Consider the following 20541-nt stretch of genomic DNA (forward strand, 5'->3'; position numbering starts at 1 on the left):
TTCAGGTGCTCTAATAATATTGGCACCCAGTGCTCTCTAGTGCCCCACTCAGGCCAGAATAGCTCATTACATTAAGCTTGTAATCCCTCAGTTTCCCCCATTGCTACCGAGCACCTCCCCGCTTTATCGCCTCATTAGAATTTCCCACCACGCCCAGGAGGGCGATATTGCCTTTTGCACAGACCAAAGTCTAATGATGTCACTCCATCGCTGATCACGGTGTGTATTAAATCCCTTTAAAATATTCTGATTGTGTGAACGGGGAGGCAAAACCTTACTGCATTCTTCAATGGTGGAACATAAATGTAAACAGAAGACGTCAAAGTTAATATTTTTTCACCACCAGCCCATTATTGAGTGTTTGTTTATGAAGTTACAACTTTTGAACTTTAATTGCTAGTTCCTAAATCTAAAGTAAATTAATTATTATCAAAGTGAGAATTTGCTATATGCTATCTTGAGATTCATTTTGTGCAGGCATTTACAGGAAAATAAAGAAATACAATAAAAAAATTGTGAAAAACAATACATAACAAAGACCGACAAACATTCAAGACTGGCAAGACTGCAAATGAGAACAAATTGTACAAACAGTTTAAAAATAAATAATACAGAGAACATGAGTTGTAGAGTCCTTGAAAATGAGACTATAGATTATAAAGTCAGTTCAGAGTTGTGGTGAGTAAAGTTATCCACACTCTCTCAGCCTGAGGGATGAAGGGTAATAACTGTTCCCGAACCTGGCGATGTGGGTCCTAAAGCTCCTGTGCTCCTTGTAAAAGTGCTCACTGATGAGAGGCTTTGCCTGTGATGGACAGGGCTGTTGGTGCACTTAATTAACTTTGTTTAAACGCTTCATTAATTAGACAAGTATAATGATATGTATGCAGAAAATCAATTTTTTCTTTGCACGATTCATAGTTTTTTCTTCAGCATAATATTTTCTCCTTAAAGAGGCCTGAATCTTTAGTTTAAACACAATACAAAAAGTAGGGGTAGGAGTAGGGACATCCGCCCCTCAAACCTACTTCACTATTTTATGTGATCATAACCGATCTGTACTGACTCTTTCATATCATTTCTCCACACTTCTCTATTCCCCAATTTCTCAAATATTTATCCAGCTCCAGTTCAAAAATTTCTAATGATCCAGCTCCCCTTCGCCACTGGGGGCAGAGAATTCCATGAAGGACAATTTTTCCCAGCTATTGTTCCCCATTCTCTCCTATCACTGTTGTTTGTGGCTGACCCAAAGGAATCTAACCCTCTCCAGGTAGGTGTCACAACCATGGATTCTGCTGCGGGCTCCTTGTAGACGGGCTGTGCACAGATTCAGCAATCGCACTCGTGAGTATAAACATTCCAGCTCATTACTCTTTCATTATGGTGGTATTTAACTCCTTTCTTTTCATTCCAGTCTTGTTGAGAGTTAACCAAAATCACAGCAACATTTACGCTCCCTGCTTTACGCTCATCCTTGTCTGGGAAAGAGGACGACTGTTTTGACGGATGCTATAAAGAAATGGTATTCATTTAGTATGCAGTCACTGCTTCCAGCCATAGTGTTGGTATTAACTTTCAGTTTGAGAGTTTTAGTTAATGGTTCTTTTGGCCAAGAGTTTATTGCTTTTCTTTTCCCTTAATTTCTGCCACAGTTCTCAGTAAAGTCAGTGAACTGTCAGCCCATTTCGATGCTTCTCTCTCCACACTTGGGCCACATCAGAACATTCTGACAGTAGGTGCCTCTTCATCCATAAGCCCTGAATGACTAGCGTCAGCAGGTGAGTCATCTGAAGTGGCCTCATGCCAAAGCCTCGTGCAGTGACCTTATACCCACACTTCCAGGACATTGGGTAACTATCTCCTGACTCCTCAGAGCCTGTCCACCGTCTACAAGGCTCAGGTCAGGAGTGTAATGGAATACTGTCTGTTTGCCCGGATGAGTGCAGCTCCATCAACACTCAAGAAGTTTGCACCATCCAGTATAAAGCAGCCCACTTGATTGGTACCCCTTCCACAAGCATCCAATCCCTCCTTCTACGAACAGTTGCAGCAGTGTGTACTATCTACAAGATGCACCGCAACATCACATCAAAGTTCTGAAGGCAGCACCTTCCAGACCCACGACCACTACCATCTAGAAGGACGAGAACAGCAGATACCTGGGAACACCACCACTTGGAAATCCCCCTCCAAGTCACTCACCATCCTGACTTAGAAACATATCGCCGTTCCTTCATTGTTGCTGGGTCAAAATCATGGTATTGCATTCCTAACAACACTGTGGGTGTACCTACACCTCAGGGACTGCAGCGGTTCAAGAAGGCAGCTCATCCCCACCTTCTCAAGGGCAACTAGGGATGGGCAATAAATGCCGGCTTAGCTGGTGGCACCCACATCCCGTAAATGAATATTTAACAAAAATCACCAAATGGATGTCAGCTGCTTTTTCTGCATCTAGAAGCATTGTGATTACCCCGATTCTATTTTGAATATAATAAGAAATAGGAAGGAAGTTGGTGTTAGAGTTATCGCCTCGCGTGGACATTGATAAGGGACTGTCCTTTTCTTCACCAGACCCCACGTGACACGTATCAAGACCAAGATTCTTTGCTTTCCATATGCTGCTGCAAACATTGCCAATGTCCATATTATCCTTCAGGTGATCTTTAGCATTGTTTAAAATCTTCTGATTGGTGATCATGGAGTCTATACTCAAAGTCCACCGTTCAAAGTAAATTTATTATCAAAAGTGCACAACAGGTCTGTGTGCCTAGCCCCCTGCTCTACTCGATTTACACTTATGACTGAGGTCCAATGTCATATTTAAGTTTGCCGATGACAGAAATGGGTGTAAGGCGCTCCTTCCCTCCGGTAGCCTGCGGGTCACCCTTGGGCAAAGTGTAGCACCTGCCTACCACCCCCTCACACCTCCCCACCCCCGATCAGGGTCATGTGAAGCCATGGGAGCAGGTGGTGGACGGTCATATGAGCATATCACAAGTCCTGTTTGTACAACCACTGACACCAGGCAGACAATCTCCGAAGGGTACTGATAATGTCTGGGGTCACCCGTCTTGTAAAGATACTGTCCAGAAAAAGCCAATGCCACACACCTTCTGTAGAAAAATTTGCTAAGAATAATCATGGTCAAGACCATGATCGCCTACATCATAGGACATGGCACATAATAATGACGATGATAATGATGACAGCGCCACTGTTGTTGGCTGAATTAAAGGCAGTGACAAATCGGCATACAGAAAGGAGATTGAAAATCTGGTTGAAAGTTGCCACAACAACAACCTCTCACTTGACATCAATAAAGCCAAAGAGCTGATTATTGACCACAGGAAGAAGAAACTGTGGGTTCGTGAAAACTCTGTGGTGTGTGGCAAATGACTACACCTGGCACTCCTGACACTTCTGTTTGCCACACAGGCTTTCTGTAGGTGTTCGCCTAATGAAATAGAAACATAGAAAAGATACAGCACGATGCTGTGCCGAACATGTACATACTTTAGAAATTATGTTGGGTTACCCATAGCCCTCTATTTTTTTAAGCTCCATGTACCTATGCAAAGTCTCTTAAAAGACCCTATTGTATCCCCCTCCACCAGACATTATAAATTTTCTTTCTCCCAGGGTTCTTTTGCATAAGAAGGCAGATTGATAAACATATCGTCTTTCAAGCAGGAAGCCTATTTCACAAGGCTGAAGCATGCAAGACCAATAGGTGTAATGAGAGAGTGAGAGAATGCAGTGGAACTAAGGAGGGGTCCTGGTCATTTGGATGGAACTCTAATGATACTATACTTGGTTGTTCCGAATTGCAGAAGGAAGCCTTTGGTGATTTGGAGGGAAATGATATTTAAGTTGTTGACTGGGGGCGTCTGTTTATGGGACAAGCCAGAAGTTACTGATAAGTTCAGCTTTCATCACTTGTTTTCACCAATGCTGTTTTCCAAAACCAGACATTCTCTGAGATAATCCCATCCCATTCCATTTCTGAGAATTAATGGTTGAACCCTGTAATTAGAATAGGACGTGGAGAGGAATATATATGAAATAGAGTAGTCAGCATGGTTTCCTCAAGAGAAAATCTTGCCTGACGAATCCGTTGGAATTCTTCGAACAAAGGGAGGCTACAAAAGGACTTAGACAGAATAGGAGAATGGGAGAAGAAGAGGCAGATGGAATACAGTATTGGGAAATGTATGGTCATGTATTTTGATAGAAAAAAAATGAAAGGGTTGACTATTTCCTAAATGAAGAGAAAATACAAAAATCTGAGGCGGGAGCCCTTGTGCAGGATTCCCTAAAGTTTAACCTGTGGGTTTAGTCTGTGTTGAGGAAGGCAAATGCAATGTTAGCATTCACTTCAGGAGGAATAGAATATATAGGCAAGGCTGTAATGTTCAGACTTTAAAAAGCATCGGTGAGGCCTCACCTGGAGCGGTTCTGGGCTGCTTATCTTGGAAAGGATGTGGACAGGGTTCAAAGGAGGTTCACAAAAATGATTCCAGGATTAAGTGACTTGTCATGTGAAGTGTCTTTGATGGCTCTGGGCTTAAAATCACTTGAATTTAGTAGATTGAGGGGTGACCTAATTGAAACCTATCCAATGTCAAAAGGCCTTGATAGAGTGGATTTGGAAAGACCAGAGGGCACAGCCTCAAAATAGAGGATGTCGTTTTAGAATGGAGACAAGGAGGGATTTCTTTTGACAGAGACTGGTAAATCTGTGAAATCCATTGCCATAGGCAGCTATGGAAGCCATGACTTTATGTATATTTAAAGCAGAGGTTGATAGATTCTTGATTGGTCAGGGCATGAAGGGATACAGGGGAAGGCAGGAGACTGGGGCTGAGAGGAAAAGTGGATCAGTCATGACAAAATGACAGAACAGACTCGATGGGCCAAATGGCCTAATCTTGTTCCTATATCTTATGGGCTGAGATATATATACCTATTGATGATAAAAACATTGTTCAATCTGTGGGACTCTTCAACATTGAATACACTTATAGTTTGTAGCACATTATTTAATGCATTTAATTTTATGCTTCCTGCCACTCCCCAGAAGAATTCTTTATTATGCTACCCTTCATTCTGTTGGTGTATTTGATCATCATGCCTCACCTTGCGTCTTTTGCTCCTCACTAGTGCTCTTATCAAATTATACTAGTCTGTCTTGCAAAACCAGAAATGGGCTACTGTGTGTATGGTATCCCTCATATATTTCAATGATTTGTGTAACAATGAATGTCCTTAGTTTGAAAATATTTCTTATTAAAAAAGGATAAATAGTTTTATCTCAAGTCCTTTGAACATACTCTGGCCCTGTGCTGTGTTCATGTATTCATACAAACCAGCAAATAATCCTTAAAGGCCAGTTTCAAAGATATCATTAAATGCTCCAGTTTTCATTTTGTGGTAAATACCCCATGTTAAGGGCATTAAGAGGTTGCACACTAAGCCACTTTGATTAATACAGTAGACACATTGCAGGAGACAATCTGAATTTATTAAGTTGCATTTTATTATTAGCCTGAACCATCCATAATACAACAAGAACTACTTACATTAAGAAAAAATAATTTCCCAATGAAACGCAAACGTACTTTTACCAGAGGCAAGATCTGTTCAATCTGTTCCAAATGTGCAACTGTCTAGGCAGCACACTCCAAATATATCCATTTCAAGTGGAAAGTTAGAGACATACAGCAAATGGTGATCCATAAAAGGCACTTAATTACAAACAATGTTGGATCAGGGTTGTGCCAAGGTCACCTACAAGGAATTTAGGCAGTGTTAAGCCTTAGCAGTAAGACATCATTTTTGCAACACTCACTCTTTTAAATTATAACATGATATGACCCAGCATTCCATTTGATTTCTCTTCCTGGCATTCTTTTATCTTCTTTATCATTTCCAGTTTTCCTTTAAGGTAAAAAATGAATCTCAGTTGCAAACTCCATCAGTGAAATTGTAGCTTTGAGAGATTTCTGGCGGTAGGTGGTCTCGCTGGTGTCAGACCATCTCCATGCTGCTGAAAGGGTAGGATTTGCCTTCCTTGGATTCTCTACTAGTGCTCGGTTCACTTGAGTTTGTCAGTTTCAAAGCTGGAATGCTGAAGCGAAGACAATTGCCACCTGCCCCTAAAGTGTCCTGGAAATAATAGAGAGGAGGCATTGAAGTGGATCATTGGGAATATCAGAAGTGTCACTTTATGTTAAGTTTTTAATGTTGATATGGTTCTGTAGTAACATTTGACCTCTAGAAACTTTGCATGAACGTGGAACATGTCAGGGAAAAATTGGGAAGAAGCCTAAGTCAATTAAGTAAGCACCTTTGATTGTATTATTTGCCACTGAGGGGGAACAGGGCAGATTCCTTCAAGTACCCAGAAGGTTACCAGATCTCCACCTATGTGTTGTTCAGATTTTCATGCATTGTCTCATTTGTCCACCCATCCATTTTGTTGTCTGTGGAGCAGATCTTTAACTTGGCTCAACATTGAATACACGCCACCCCCTCACCAACCCCCCCCCCCCACCACAGGTAGAAACTCTGGCCATAGACAAGAATGTTGAACTAAGTCTAGGGTTGTGGCGAATCAAGTGGTGGATGGAGCTAATATCACCCAGCTCTACCTTTTAACGCTTGTAATACATTGCTCTTCCCCACATGCTCTAGAGCACATCTGAGTCATCTTTCCTAGAACCCGGTGGATCATGGAAAGGTGATCCACCAGGTTTTTCACACTTATGGGCTTACCTGAGTGTTAAACCTCTGGACCCTGCATGCAGGTGAGTAAAGGCCTGGCTCGGTCTTTGGTGTGATAAGTTCTAACGCACCAGCAGTAGTACTAGTAGGGGTGGATGGCAAACTTGAAAAGGGAGCTGAGAGACAAAGATATAACAGAAATATCGGATTTGTGTCGGTTAGATATCATGAACCGTATTCAAAGTTCCTAGCAACGTTACATTTTGTGCCCAAGGTGAGTGATCCACATTCACAGCGAAATGAAACATTATTAAAAATAAGGCAGCTTATACAGGTTGTACAGTCTGTTACTGTTGTTGGGGCACCTCCTTACATCTGACGCGCCAATGCAAAGGCGCTCAACAACCTGCAAAGTATTGTAAACATTTTTTCCATTCTGCACGCAATGTCAACACCGCCAGCTGAACGCTGGGCAGAAAGGACTCTCACTGACAAACCAAGTTGCGTGTGAACTAAAAGGACCCTGCTAATAAGAATCTGACGTTATAGGATTATCGGGCCCGTTTAAGGTGGGTTTCTCCCGTAGCAACCGACTCCGCCACCCCTAACGCAAATCCGCCTTGGCCCAATCCTCACCCAGCCGCAGGTAAACTTGTCCTCCACTTCCCATCTGCCAACCACCGTATCCATTCCCAGCCACTGACCGCCACCATGATTCCTGCAACACACATCAAAGTTGCTGCAGGCCAGGCAGCATCTCTAGGAAGAGGTACAGTCGACGTTTCAGGCCGAGAGCCTTCGGCAGGACTCCCGGCCTGAAACGTCGACTGTACCTCTTACTAGAGATGCTGCCTGGCCTGCAGCATTCACCAGCAACTTTGGTGTGTGTTGCTTGAATTTCCAGCATCTGCAGAATTCCTCTTGTTCCCTGATTGTATTTCTGTGCCACTCCGATCACAAAACCCCTTGGCAGTCTGAATCACCCGGTCAGCGGCAGAACATGCTGCTTCTTCTATCATGCTGACGGGTAAACCTACAGTCCCACATCTCTCGGCAACTGTAACTCCACGCTCTTACTGACGACCCATAATCAGCCAACGAGGCCGGTCTGTCTCCCACCAACCGACTCAGCAAACCCATCAATTCCGTCCGGCCCAACAGCACAAGCCCGCGGCTCTCCCGGAAGCAGACCGCCGATCCTTAATGACAGAAAGCGAGGGGATAATGCCAGTTCCTTAATGACAGAAAGCGAGGGGATAATGCCAGTTCAACAGAACCCCGTCATTACCGGCCCGGCACCTCCCTGCATCTGACGCGCGGATAGAAAAGCCGGTCGAAAGCAGGCGAAGCAAATTTTCTCAAGTGCCTGCAATGTCGGCACCGTCTGCTGAACGGTGGGCAGAGGAACCCTTTTGTAGGTGAACTAAAGGGACCCTGGTTAACGGAATCGGACGTAAGTAGGGTCCCAGGGTTACCCTGGTCATTACATGCCGGCCCGCCGCTGAGATTCTCGGTACTCGCACATAATTCTACGGGTTTCTCCGGCCTCAACCAACGACCACTGTCCTCCGCGTTGCAGCAGCCCATCTCGCAACCATCTCGGAGAAGTTTCCGTTACACACTAACCTGTCTGCCAATAATCTTTGGCATAGTTACATAATCTTTGTCAGCGCTTGAACTTCCCGCTAAATATCTCTATTATTTTAAACTTTCTATCATTTAGAATGCGATGTGAATTATATTTTTTCTGTAACCTGCGTGGATGTAGGTTGGCTGGAAATGTTAAGAGCTGTCAAAATATCTCCAACTGAAAGTGCTTCTTCGGTCTCAAGCTTGCCGGTGTACGTTATTCCACTAATAACATATCCCGTTCTTTTCTGTTGCTTGCTGAGACTAAAGGCTGAAAAGCTGCCTGGTTAAATTCACCAGCGCTGCCCACTGTTGCTTACCAGTGGAAGATGTGTCTTTGTTCACATTCTTTGGTTTCCGCTTCCTGGTCTGAATGCCCTCTTTTTTCATTGCTAAAGGTCGCGGTATCTACCGGGCGAAACAAAACAAAGTTCAGTGAAATGGCCAATCAAAGAAATGTATAAAATATATAAATGATGAAGGGTCTCGCTCCGAAGCGTCGACTTATTACTCCCATCCACAGATGCTGCCCGGCTTGCTGAGCCCCTCTGCCATGTTGTGCGTATTCCCAGCATCTGCAGTAACTCTTGCGTTTATAATTATAGTGAGGAAAGGTAAGGTCCCAGGCACGGTGGGGCGCCAGCCTCCTTCAGTGCTGCAGTTTGCACCATTACCATTGAAATATCGCATTAAATCAATGTGGGGGTGACCTGCACTCACGAATTATATTAAACCTTTCAGACTAACGAGGACTGAATGCGACTTCACAGTGTAACGTTATTCATATAACCATATAACAATTACATTACCGAAACAGGCCATCTCGGCCCTTCTAGTCCGTGCCGAACTCTTACTCTCACCTAGTCCCACCGACCTGCACTCAGCCCATAACCCTCCATTCCTGTCCTGTCCATATATCTATCCAATTTAACTTTAAACGACAACATCGAACCTGCCTCAACCACTTCTGCTGGAAGCTCGTTCCACACAGCTACCACTCTCTGAGTAAAGAAGTTCCCCCTCATGTTACCCCTAAACTTTTGTCCTCTAATTCTCAACTCATGTCCTCTTGTTTGAATCTTCCCCACTTTCAATGGAAAAAGGCTATCTACGCCAACTCTATCAATCCCCCTCATAATTTTAAACACCTCTATCAAGTCCCCCCTCAAATACCAAGTGGTGTCGAGTAACTAATTCCCTGCGCCCATTTAGAAACAAAATGTTGGAATTTAAATAGGCCATTGCTCATTCGCGTCGCCGCATGATTATCTTTAAAAGAGGAGTTGGTATGTGAGATAACTGGCTGAACTAAAATAGGAGGACTGTATATTTGTTCAAGAACGACAACCTCTGTGGCATGTGGCGTTGTGAACCGCAGAGCCTTAATCTCTGCACACTTACTGAAACTACATCCCTTCTTTTTCCTTCAAATTCCCAACAGAATGGGATTTAACGGAATAATGAAATCCGCATTTGTAGCGTCTTCCGGCCAACGAAAGGCATTTTTCAAGGGCGGTCTCACTTTGGAAAAATGGATCCGCGATTTTTGCCTCGCACGCTCCCGCGGCGTGATAACGATCGGATAATTTGTTCCCATTGCTGCTGATTGAAGGCTAAACAATGCCCGATGCGCCGAGAGTATGATGCCTCTGCTCTTTTTCACAATAGTTCCTTGGGATCATTGCTGCTCGTCTAAGGAGGCAGTTAGAATCTGGGCATGGTGGCCCCGCAACTCTGCCACGCTAGCTCATTGTCCGTGCAGCCTGTGGTTCAGTGTACAGCGTGGAACTTCGGCCTCCGGCGTGTTGTCGCGGCCCTGAGGGCGCCACTAACGGCAGTCCCTGTGAAATTGATCTTCATATGGTGTGTGTGTGTGTGTGTGTGTGTTTCCCCTGCCAACATCCACCTGCCCGACTTCAGAACTGATATTTGAGATTTAGCAAACAAAACATTTTATAATGGTTTTGGTTTTTTTTATTTCCATAAAATTCGAGCTTCCAAAGGAAACAATGTAACTAAAATTAGAATTTCTATTTTGGAGCATTGGTAATACAGAAAATTAAGCAATGCTGATTCGGGAGGCAACGGGAAGTAGCAAAAGTCTGATTTAAATTCCGTCATTTTATTTCTAAGAGGACGCAGGGTACTAAACATTCGGAAGTTGCGACCTTTGTGCTCAGCCGAAACCAAAAATTGATCCGATTTTCAGTTTTCCTATATCTGCATTTTTTTATATCTTCAGTTCTCTGGCGTCAGATCAGAATCAGGTTTATTACTACTGACGTATGTCGTGAAATTTGTATTTTTTTGTTGTGGCAGCAGTACGGTATAATAATGTTTACTGAAAGGAAGATCCTGCCCGACAAACCTACTGCAATTCTTTGAGGAAATTACACGCGGGGTAGACAAAGGAGATGCAGTAGACGTGGTGTACTTGGATTTTTGGAAGGCCTTTGACAAGGTGCCGCACATGAGGCTGCTTAGCAAGATGAGAGCCCATGGAATTACAGGGAAGTTACGAGCATGGGTGGAGCATTGGCTGGTCGGCAGAAAACAGAGAGTGGGTATAAAGGGATCCTATTCTGGCTGGCCGCCGGTTTCCAGTGGAGGTCCACAGGGGTCGGTGTTGGGGCCGCTGCTTTTTACGATGTATGTCAACGATTTGGTCTACGGTATTAATGGATTTGTGGCTAAATTTGCCGATGATACAAAGATAGGTGGAGGAGCGGGTAGTGTTGAGGAAACAGAAAGACTTAGGTAGTTTAGGGGAATGGGCAAAGAAATGGCAAATGATATACAATGTTGGAAAGTGTATAGTCATGCACTTTGGTGGAAGAAATAAACGGGCAGACTATTATTTAGATGGGGAGAGAATTCAAAATGCAGAGATGCAAAGGGACTTGGGAGTCCTTGTGCAAGATACCCTAAAGGTTAACCTCCAGGTTCAGTCGGTTGTGAAAAAGGCAAATGCAATGTTGGCATTCATTTCTAGAGGTACAGAATATAAGAGCAGGGATGTGATGTTGAGGCTCTATAAGACACTCGTGAGACCACACCTGGAGTATTGTGTACAGTTTTGGGCTCCTTATTTTAGAAAGGATATACTGACATTGGAGAGGGTTCAGAGAACATTCACGAGAATGATTCCAGGAATGAAAGGGTTACCATATGAGGTACGTCTGGCAGCTCTTGGTCTGTATTCCCTGGAGTTCAGGAGAATGGTTGGGGGGGGGGGATCTCAGAGAAACATTCTGAATGTTAAGCGGCCTGAACAGATTAGATATGGCAAAGTTATTTCCCATGGTAGGGGATTCTAGGACAAGAGGGACCGACTTCCGGATTGAAGGACGTCTTTTTAGAACTAAGATGCAGAGAAATTACTTTGTTCAGAGGGTGGTAAATCTGTGGAATTTGTTCCCACGAGCGGCTGGGGAGGCCAAGTCATTGGGTGTATTTAAGGCAGAGATAGATAGGTTCTTGATTAGCCAGGGCATCAAAGGGTATTGGGAGAAGGCAGGGGAGTGGGGATGACTGGAAGAATTGGATCAGCCTATAATTGAACGGCGGAGAAGATTCGATGGGCTGAATGGCCTACTTCTGCTCCTATATCTTGTGGTCTAATAAGAAATATATTAAAATTTAGATAAGCAGTTCAAGAAGAGAGCAAAAATGGTTCGTGGATTCATTGGCCGTTCAGAAGTCTAATGGCGGAGGGGAAAGAAGCTGCCCTAAAACGTTGAGTGTGTGTCTTCAGGTTCCAGTTGTACCTCCTTTCTAACTGTAGTAATTACTACAATGTGCAAATTATCTCTCCGGAGAGGGCCGACATTTGCCGAACCAACTGAGGTGACCTTGCCTGAACTCGGTGGGTGCTGAATCCGTGTGGTGCATTTGGGGTCCGCGCTCCGCCTCTCCCCCTGTCCACTTACCCCGTGGAGTTTCATGTAGAGCCCGCAGGCGTTACACACGGGTTCTCCCTCCGCGTTGCGCCGCCACAGGGTGGTGGTAGTGGTGTGACAGTTGGAGCAGGACAGGCCCTCTCTCCGAGACGCAGACTGAAAGAGAAAGACCGGCGTTACTATCCACCCGCGGCAGCCATCATGAAATGAATCTCTACACAATGCGTTTTCCAAAATGAGAAGGAACATTTATTACAGACAGGAAATTTCAGTCTCCCGGCGGGAAAGACTGGCACCTATTGTGCAAGATCCAAGGAAAAAACTTTGTCAATGGCTCCCTGGTTCGCAGTAACCTTTAGCACTATAGATTGCCTTGGTTCAAGAACCATTTTAAATGGTATCGAACGTATTTACAGAACAATAGCAGATTGAACCTTTGGTCACGTCCGTAAATCATTTAACCTATCTGACAGTCACGCCAATATACCTTAATATTGACTATTGCTTAATAAGTAAAGCTATTAAGACTAGCTGTTAGACTTTAATAATACACGGTGGCCTTTGTTAGTTTTGTGCTTTTAAATGGCTGACCTCACGAAGGGCGTGTACTGTTCTATCGCAGGCTGGGGGTTGGGGGGGGGGGGAATTGTTATTCCAAGGTGGGCTGAACAGAAGTAAATGACCGAAAAGACTGGTTAATATAATTGACCTAGGTGTGAATTCAGAAGCAGAACCCCTTTGAATGTCGCTGTTTCTGCCAGGAGTTTTATTTTCTTTGCTGCGGTCTTCTGATCACTACTTGAGATGCAAAGGTGTGAAAGAACGCGGTTATGTTCCATATGGCGAGAGCGAGTAAATTCCAGGAAAAGGGGGAAAAATAGTTGGCCATATTGCAACGGAATGTGTAAGCTCAGTAACTGGATCACATTTGGATCTATTTCTGTTTTGACGCCCGTTTATTTTCACATTAAACATCAAACAGTTACATATTTCTCACAGGAGGAGACAGCATTGTTTGCTTCTAGTTTTTTTTTCCTTGTCTGTGCAATTTACCAGCAGATTAGATATCCCTTGGAGAACTGCGGCTACCAAATCCGGTTTTTTGGGTCTCGGCCTGAAACGTCGACTGCGCCTCTTCCTAGAGATGCTGCCTGGCCTGCTGCGTTCACCAGCAACTTTGATGTGTGTTGCTTGAATTTCCAGCATCTGCAGAATTCCTGTTGTTTGTATTATAAAAATGGCTTGCCTTTACTGTCCCTCCAGTTTACTCCCTGCTCTTTCTACCTCTCTGGGTTGCCGAGTCTTGCTACTGAATTTGGTGGCTGGTTCCACCTGGACGCTTTTAGGACTGAATAAGGGAAACAGAATGGAGTCAGTATTTTCCTTCAGAAGACTTGACCCTCATTTTGCCGTCTCCAGTTGGCAGAACGAGGCCCGGACAGGGCAAGGAATCATTTCTTATGTTTTCTGATAATGCTGTCATGTCGCAGGGAGTAGGGTCAAAGTGGAAAGTCCACCACCGCCTGATTTGCATGTATTTTAAAAAATGTCAGGAACGTGCATTGAACGAGAGGATTAACCTGTCCAAACGTGGATCAGGTGGCAATGCTATCTAGAATCCAGGCTGACAATTCATCAATAATTGACCAAATATAGTCTTTTCAGTTTTTGTGGGGTCTGGCCAAGAATCAGCGATGAGTTCATATTTAATCTGGGTTCCGGATTCCATTCTACGAAAAAGTAATAATAAAACAAACGTTGAGGTACGTTGTTTTAGTTTGCATCTTGTTGGCGAGTTATGGGTATTTTCCCACTGTTACGACATAACAAATTAACATCATACGGAGCCGGGAATTGTCCAAGTAATCTACGGCTCATCCAGGTTACATTACACAGACACTATATTACCGTAGCAGCGACACTGTTGATAAACCACGCGCTTAAAAAAAATCCCATGCGAATGAAATCCCTGCTTCCTTTATCAGGTGTCTGACTGATTAATGGATGGATTGAGAACCTTAAGCATTAACAGTTGCCTGTTTAAAATTAAACGCCTCCTCTGAACCCGAACACAATATTAATTATATTGGTAGTGATACGAATTTACAAAACAAACGTGAGTATCGTGGGCCTATTGTGCATATGAACAAATTAATTATCCGGTGTGTAGCTGAGAATTAAACCGAACCTTTCCCGCAAATCAGCGAAACGCCCTTGAGATCTGTTTTGCTATTTCTATCCTTTAGCAATCTTTCAGGTGTTTGCAAATCCTCCGTTTCAGTCAGGGCAAGTTTAAGCTCCAGATAAAAGAGGATCCCGTGAGAAGAATTATTATGTCACGAGTTTCAACTAGTAAGTTCTCCAGATATCTATACATGATAGCTAAAATGAGGATAACTAGCTATAATCTTGCTATAAATACATGGCGCTCAGTATATTATCACATCATTCCTCGCAAAAAAAAACCCAGTGAATGTCTACTGTGAATTATTTATTTCTTAATTTACTGAGATTCAGCGCGGAATCGGCCCTTGCTATCCTTCGAGCCGGCCAGCAATCCCCCCGATTTAACCCTAGCCTAATCACGGGCCGATTTACAGTGACCAATTAACCTAGTAACCGGTCGGTCTTTGGACTGTGGTGGTAAACTGGAGCACTCGGAGGAAACCCATGCCGCCACGGAGAGAACGTACGGACTCCTTACAGTCCTGACGAAGGGTCTCGGCCTGAAACGTCGACTGGTCCTCTTCCTAGAGATGCTGCCTGGCCTGCTGCGTTCACCAGCAACTTTGATGTGTGTTGCTTGAATTTGCAGCATCTGCAGTATTCCCGTTGTTTAGGACTCCTTACAGGCCGCGGTGGAAATTGAACCCGGGTTGCTGGTACTGTAAAGCGTTTTGCTAACACTACGCTATCCGATGATGTGACCTATTGTCGTCGCTCGCACCACAAGAAGCTCCAGCACTTACCATATCGTAGCTACCGGATTGTTCAACCATTTTAATAAAATACAATAAAATTACATAAAATATTTTGCGCACGAGCTCAACGTTCATGGAACAAATAGCTGCGTAAACCTGCCTTCTGAATTGCAATAACTACGTGACGCCCTCCTGTATATGAATAATTTGTATTATAATAACCTAGTGACAATTTATATTTATAAAAAGAGATTCCCAGATTCTGGAAATCTCGAACATCACGCACAAAATGCTGGTGGAATCCAGCAAGTGCGGCACATCTATGGGACCCCGGGGCCGGGGCGCAGTGAACAATAGTCGGTCTGGTCCAAGACCCTTCATCAGGACTGTGCGTGTGACAATTCATATTACCGTGTCACGATAACCGTGAAGGAAATCATTATTTTATAACCAGGTTATATCCGAACAGAAGCTGTCGTATAACGCATTTTCTTTTTGGAATTATTCAGAATTTACATTTTACATCAATCGGCAAATTGTCTTGATTAAGTGGCCTAGTTTAAATGCTCCTAACCACAGAATTTGCAGCATTTCCTCCTCTTGTGGTTTAAACTTGCAATAAATCGTGTAGTTGCTAACACTTGTAATACAGAACCGTATAAAACATATCAGTTCTTCCAATTTAACTAATAATTGGAGAACCACTTTTGACATTTGGTTTCGGAGAAAGTCAGTCTCAAGAAAATCGTTTCATAAGAAACTTATTTAAGCTGAATAAACGTCTTGAAAGTAAATAGAGCACGGGAACTAATTCGATAGACTTGCGTTAGGCAAGGGTTGGGAAACGAAGGCCAGGAGCAGGGATTAAGATATACATCAAGCATAATTGCTGAAACATGGCCTGGAGGCTAAACTGCTTCCTCTTAGAGTTTGAAAAATCACGAGGGGGGAAATCAGTGAATTGTAGCCCAGATAATCCACCCTTTGTTACTAGGAAGTCACCTGTATCTATCATATAGGATGCGACAACTGCACAGTGAACATGTTCAGGCAATACACGCAAAATGCTGGAAGAACTCAGCAGGCCAGGCAGCATCTACCGAAAAGAGTAAACAGTCGACTTCTCGGGCCGAGGCCCTTCATCTTGCGTCCTGATAAAGGGTCTCGGCCCTAAACGTCGGCTGTTTACTCTCTTCCATAAATGCTTCCCGGCCTGCTGAGTTCCTCCAGCATTTTGTGTGTGTTGTTTGGATTTTCCAGCATCCGCTTGTGCGTGGACATTTTAAGTTGGCCAGAGAGAAATGACAAGAGTTTGGAAAGGAAAGCTAATGCCTGATAAGTAGCAGAAGATTAGCTACTGGAAGAACTCAGCGTGTCCAGCAGCACCTACGGAGACGACGGGACGTTCGATGTTTTGTATGGAGACCTTGCATCAGGACGGCGTAGGTAGAGAGAAGGTAGTGTTTTGAAGTAAGGGGGAGGGGTGAAGAGGAAGCTCGTAGGTAATAGGTGGAACCAGATCAGGGTATCAGGGGATAATGGACAGAAGGAAACGGGGTGGGGGAGGGTGGTGTTGAGACAGAAGCGGATAAGGGAGAGCTGATGGGCAGATGGAACCAGATAGAGAAGGATGGCGGGTTAGGGAAGGGGAAGATGGAAAGGCTCACAAAACAACACCTCACAATCCACTTGAGTAGTTTACATTTCAACGTGAACAAAAAAAATCTTCCAAGTTCATGTAACCCTTACCTGTTGTGTCCCTTTCCCACTCCCACCAGACCACCAAAGTTTGCCCTCTCTTTGTTCATCTCTGCCATTCGCTCCTTCCCATCACCAAGTCTCGTTCCCCACCGGCACCGAGCTCTATCTACTCATCATTCCTTTCGTTTAATTTGGTTCCTCCTATCACCTAACAGCTTCTCTTTCCTCTCACATCTCTATCCTCACCACATACTTTTGGTACGGATATAGAACATCCGATCCCAAGCACTGACCATCATTTGACTCCACGAATTCTGCCTACCACGCCGAGTTCTTATAGCCGCCACTTCGTTCTGTTTTTTGTCCGGATTCTAGTATCAGCGGTCTCATGCGTTTCCAAAACTCTTTTTTTAATATATATATCCGAAAGTAATCGGCAAGTGAATGTCGAGAGAACTTACATGAACTTCCAGAAGATATCTGATAAATTCCTTCTTAAAGTTGTAAATTGTGGAATTGAATATTATAGATCTGAGCAGAAAATGAGTTAACTGGTGGGAGACTGGGTGTATGGACAGGACTGCAAAGTGCTCGGACTTCTGCTGGAGCCCTCATTGGACCACACCTGGAGCTCCGTGGGCAACCTTAGCGCAACATCTTAGAAAGAACACGTTGCTTTAGGAGGAAGTGTCGTATCGGTATTGGCTTGTTGTTATCGCTTGTATCATGATACAGAGAAAAGCTTGCCTTGCCCACTGCTTGTACAGATAAAATGAGTAAACGGTGTAATGAGCTAGAGTGAGGTGTAAAAACTACCGGCAACGTGCAGTGCGGGTAAACGATAAAGCGCACAGTCATAAGGAGGTAGAACATAAGACAAAGGGGCCATCTTATCGCAAATGTGGTCCGTTCAAGAGTCTGATATCAGTGAAGGAGAAGATGTCCTTCAGTCTAGTGGTATCTGCTATCAGAATAATATCTGGAATCCAGTGATTATATTGTAAGGCAAAATAATTGAAAATGTGATTGGTTTCGCTGGAAATTAACAGGCAAATTAAATGGTTATAAGGTTATAATGGAGAACTCGATAAATGCAGACAACCTATTCACCCTCATTGGGAAGTCGAGCGGTATGGTGTAGAATCGAACAGTTGAAGACAATTAACGACTGAGGCGCTTTGTTACTGCTTTCAAAATAGTGATCGGTAGACTTCTGAGTATTAAAGGATTTAAGGACAGGAATGGGAAAATGCGTTGAGGTAAAAGATCATTCATAAACTCTGTGAATGGCAGAAGAGGCTCGAAGGGCCGAATTGCCTCCTCCTGCTCCTAATTCTTGATTTGGACGGACGAAGCTCGAGGTCACTTCCACGTTGAAAGGATGGCGGGGGGGGGGGGGGTGGTGGTGCAGGCTTGGAACTCTTCCTCAAACAGCCATTGAGGCTAATTAAATTGTCCATGAAATAACTGAAACTGATTAGAAAAAAATGTGAAATAACAAGGTTACGGGTCAGCAATCAGCTCATTGAATGGAGGGTCAGGCTCGACAGGCTAGATTGTCCTCGTTTGTTGCAATGCTCTTAACCGTTTAAGCTCAACTGACTTCGTGCTTGTGCTTTTACCTAATAATAGATTTCTACATTCAAGTTACCAAATCTAGCTTGTCTCACTGGAAAGAAGCGCAATGAGAGTGACAAACGCTCGCGTTCTGATCGGTTACTGGAATACGCACTGCAAGACTAATTAAAGGAATAGGTCCATGCAAGGTATCCGACAGGCATAAAAGTTTGCCCAGCTAAGAGTTGAAACATTTTTTATATAGCATAGCTCAAATATGGTCGCCTCGTTATAAGAATTAGTCAGGCTTCAGAGGAGCGTTATCCAATGCAGTCTGGATTAGATGGCATATTCTGTGAGGAATGTTTGAGCGAGCTAGGGGTTTTCTCCTTGCAGAAAAGAGGTATGAGAGGTAACTTGATATATGTGTATAAATGCAAGATGCAGAGGAAGAGTGGACAGTCATCATCTTTATCCCGCAGGGCGTAAATAGCTGCGTCTCAATGTCCAACGCTATTGTTCCTGTTGTTGGAAGTGGAAACGGGTATGGAAGGCCAACGGGTCTCCAATGAAGCTGTAACTGCCAATCCCCTGTACGGTGGATGCAATGGAAACTCTGACCGCACCACCGACTTCAGAGGACATTGGAGACGGGAGGTCATCGATGGCCTGTGCTCCATTTCGGAGCTAAGCGTCCGAGCAAGCAGCAGAAATAACTAATACATTATTTTAAAGTGATTGGAGGAAAGAATGGGGGGAGAGGGGGAAGGTGGTGTCAGAGGTCTGTTTCTTACACAGAGAGTGGTACGCGCGTGGAGCTTACCACTCTGTAAGTAGGAAACATACCTATCCTTTCCTCTGGGATTGGTGATGGAAACATACACTGTACTGCACATTGCGGAGATTTAAGAGAATCTTGGATAGGCACGTGGATGAAAGAAAAAGCTGAAGGTTGCGCTGGAGGGAAGCATTTGAGTAGATTAAAAAGTCGACACAACATCGTCGATCTGAATGGTCTGAACTGTTCTGTATTGTTCTATCCTCTGTATTCTCAATAATTTATACCCTGCTAACAAAACAATAGCCTCATAAACTGATCTTTTCAATCTTGTCGTCCTTGGATTTTTTTTATATATTGAAGATTTTTAACTGGAATGAATGAAAATCAATGATTGCGAAGTTTAACAGACAATTAAATCTCTTAAACAAAATAAAAGCGCATATCTACATATAATAATAAGTATCAATATACACATATTAAACTGCCTTCCTGATGCATCATTAATTAAACGTTGCTTACATGTTTAAAAAAAACAAGGAAATTATTTCAAACATTTCCTGAAGGCTCTTCAAAGTTCAAAGTTCTACCTTGACTAAAACAAATCATTAAATATAACGGGTACAAACAATGGAAACAAAATGCCTGTTCATCATGAATAACTCCAGCTCATGCTGAACACAGGCGTTAATCAAGCGTGCGGGAGCCATTTATTGACTGTCGGAGAGCACTTTGAGATTATTGCTCAGGAGATGTGTTTATGATTGTTCACATAAAAAGAGAATGATTCCTTTCTGTCAACATCAACCTAAACCTCCAATCTCGCCACGGAGCACGCTTTCCTGTATCTTACCAGCCGTTTGAGAGGTTTGATAAGAGGTCGATTAATCCCGTTAATTCTGTTATAGAGTCCACAGGCATTGCACAGATAATGGCCGGTTCCATCTCTCCGCCACAGTGGGGTAGACATGGCCCCGCAATTCACGCACTCTCGGCCTTCAAGGACGTCTTCAAGTAGTTCTAGGCAAAGAGAAGATTTCAAAGTAATTGCTAGGCACACTCACAAATTCCATTAAAATAGACTAATAACACAGTTTACTGTTCTACACGCTAAGAAGGCCAGCCATATAAAATTGAGGATCCAAAACGGGGGATCGGCGAATTCTCATATCAAGGGCATCAGTGGACACGGGGCGACCGCTGATAACCTCGAATGGTAGAACAGGCCAGAGGGGCCGAGTGGACTACTATTACTTTTTTTCTCATTCTTTCAGTGAGATGTATAGACACTTGTGCATTAACGTAAACAAGTTGTTGCTGAGAAATC

At 43.7% G+C, this 20541-nt stretch overlaps 1 protein-coding gene across 1 annotated transcript in view; it reads right to left on the reverse strand.

The window, feature by feature from the left end:
* Nucleotides 1–5511: 5511 nt before the first annotated feature.
* The window catches only part of LOC134338236 (transcription factor GATA-4-like), a 30263-nt gene continuing 15233 nt past the window's right edge, over nt 5512–20541 (reverse strand). The window contains exons 2-6 of the mRNA XM_063033937.1: nt 20068–20234; nt 12288–12413; nt 8679–8766; nt 6781–6905; nt 5512–6171 (exon numbers count right to left, since the gene is read on the reverse strand). Coding sequence (XP_062890007.1) covers nt 6034–6171; nt 6781–6905; nt 8679–8766; nt 12288–12413; nt 20068–20234 — 644 coding nt within the window. The 3' untranslated portion in view covers nt 5512–6033. The remainder of the gene's footprint in view (nt 6172–6780; nt 6906–8678; nt 8767–12287; nt 12414–20067; nt 20235–20541) is intronic.

The sequence above is a fragment of the Mobula hypostoma genome, chromosome 26 (assembly GCF_963921235.1).
Source record: "Mobula hypostoma chromosome 26, sMobHyp1.1, whole genome shotgun sequence".
Taxonomy (NCBI): Eukaryota; Metazoa; Chordata; class Chondrichthyes; order Myliobatiformes; family Myliobatidae; genus Mobula; species Mobula hypostoma.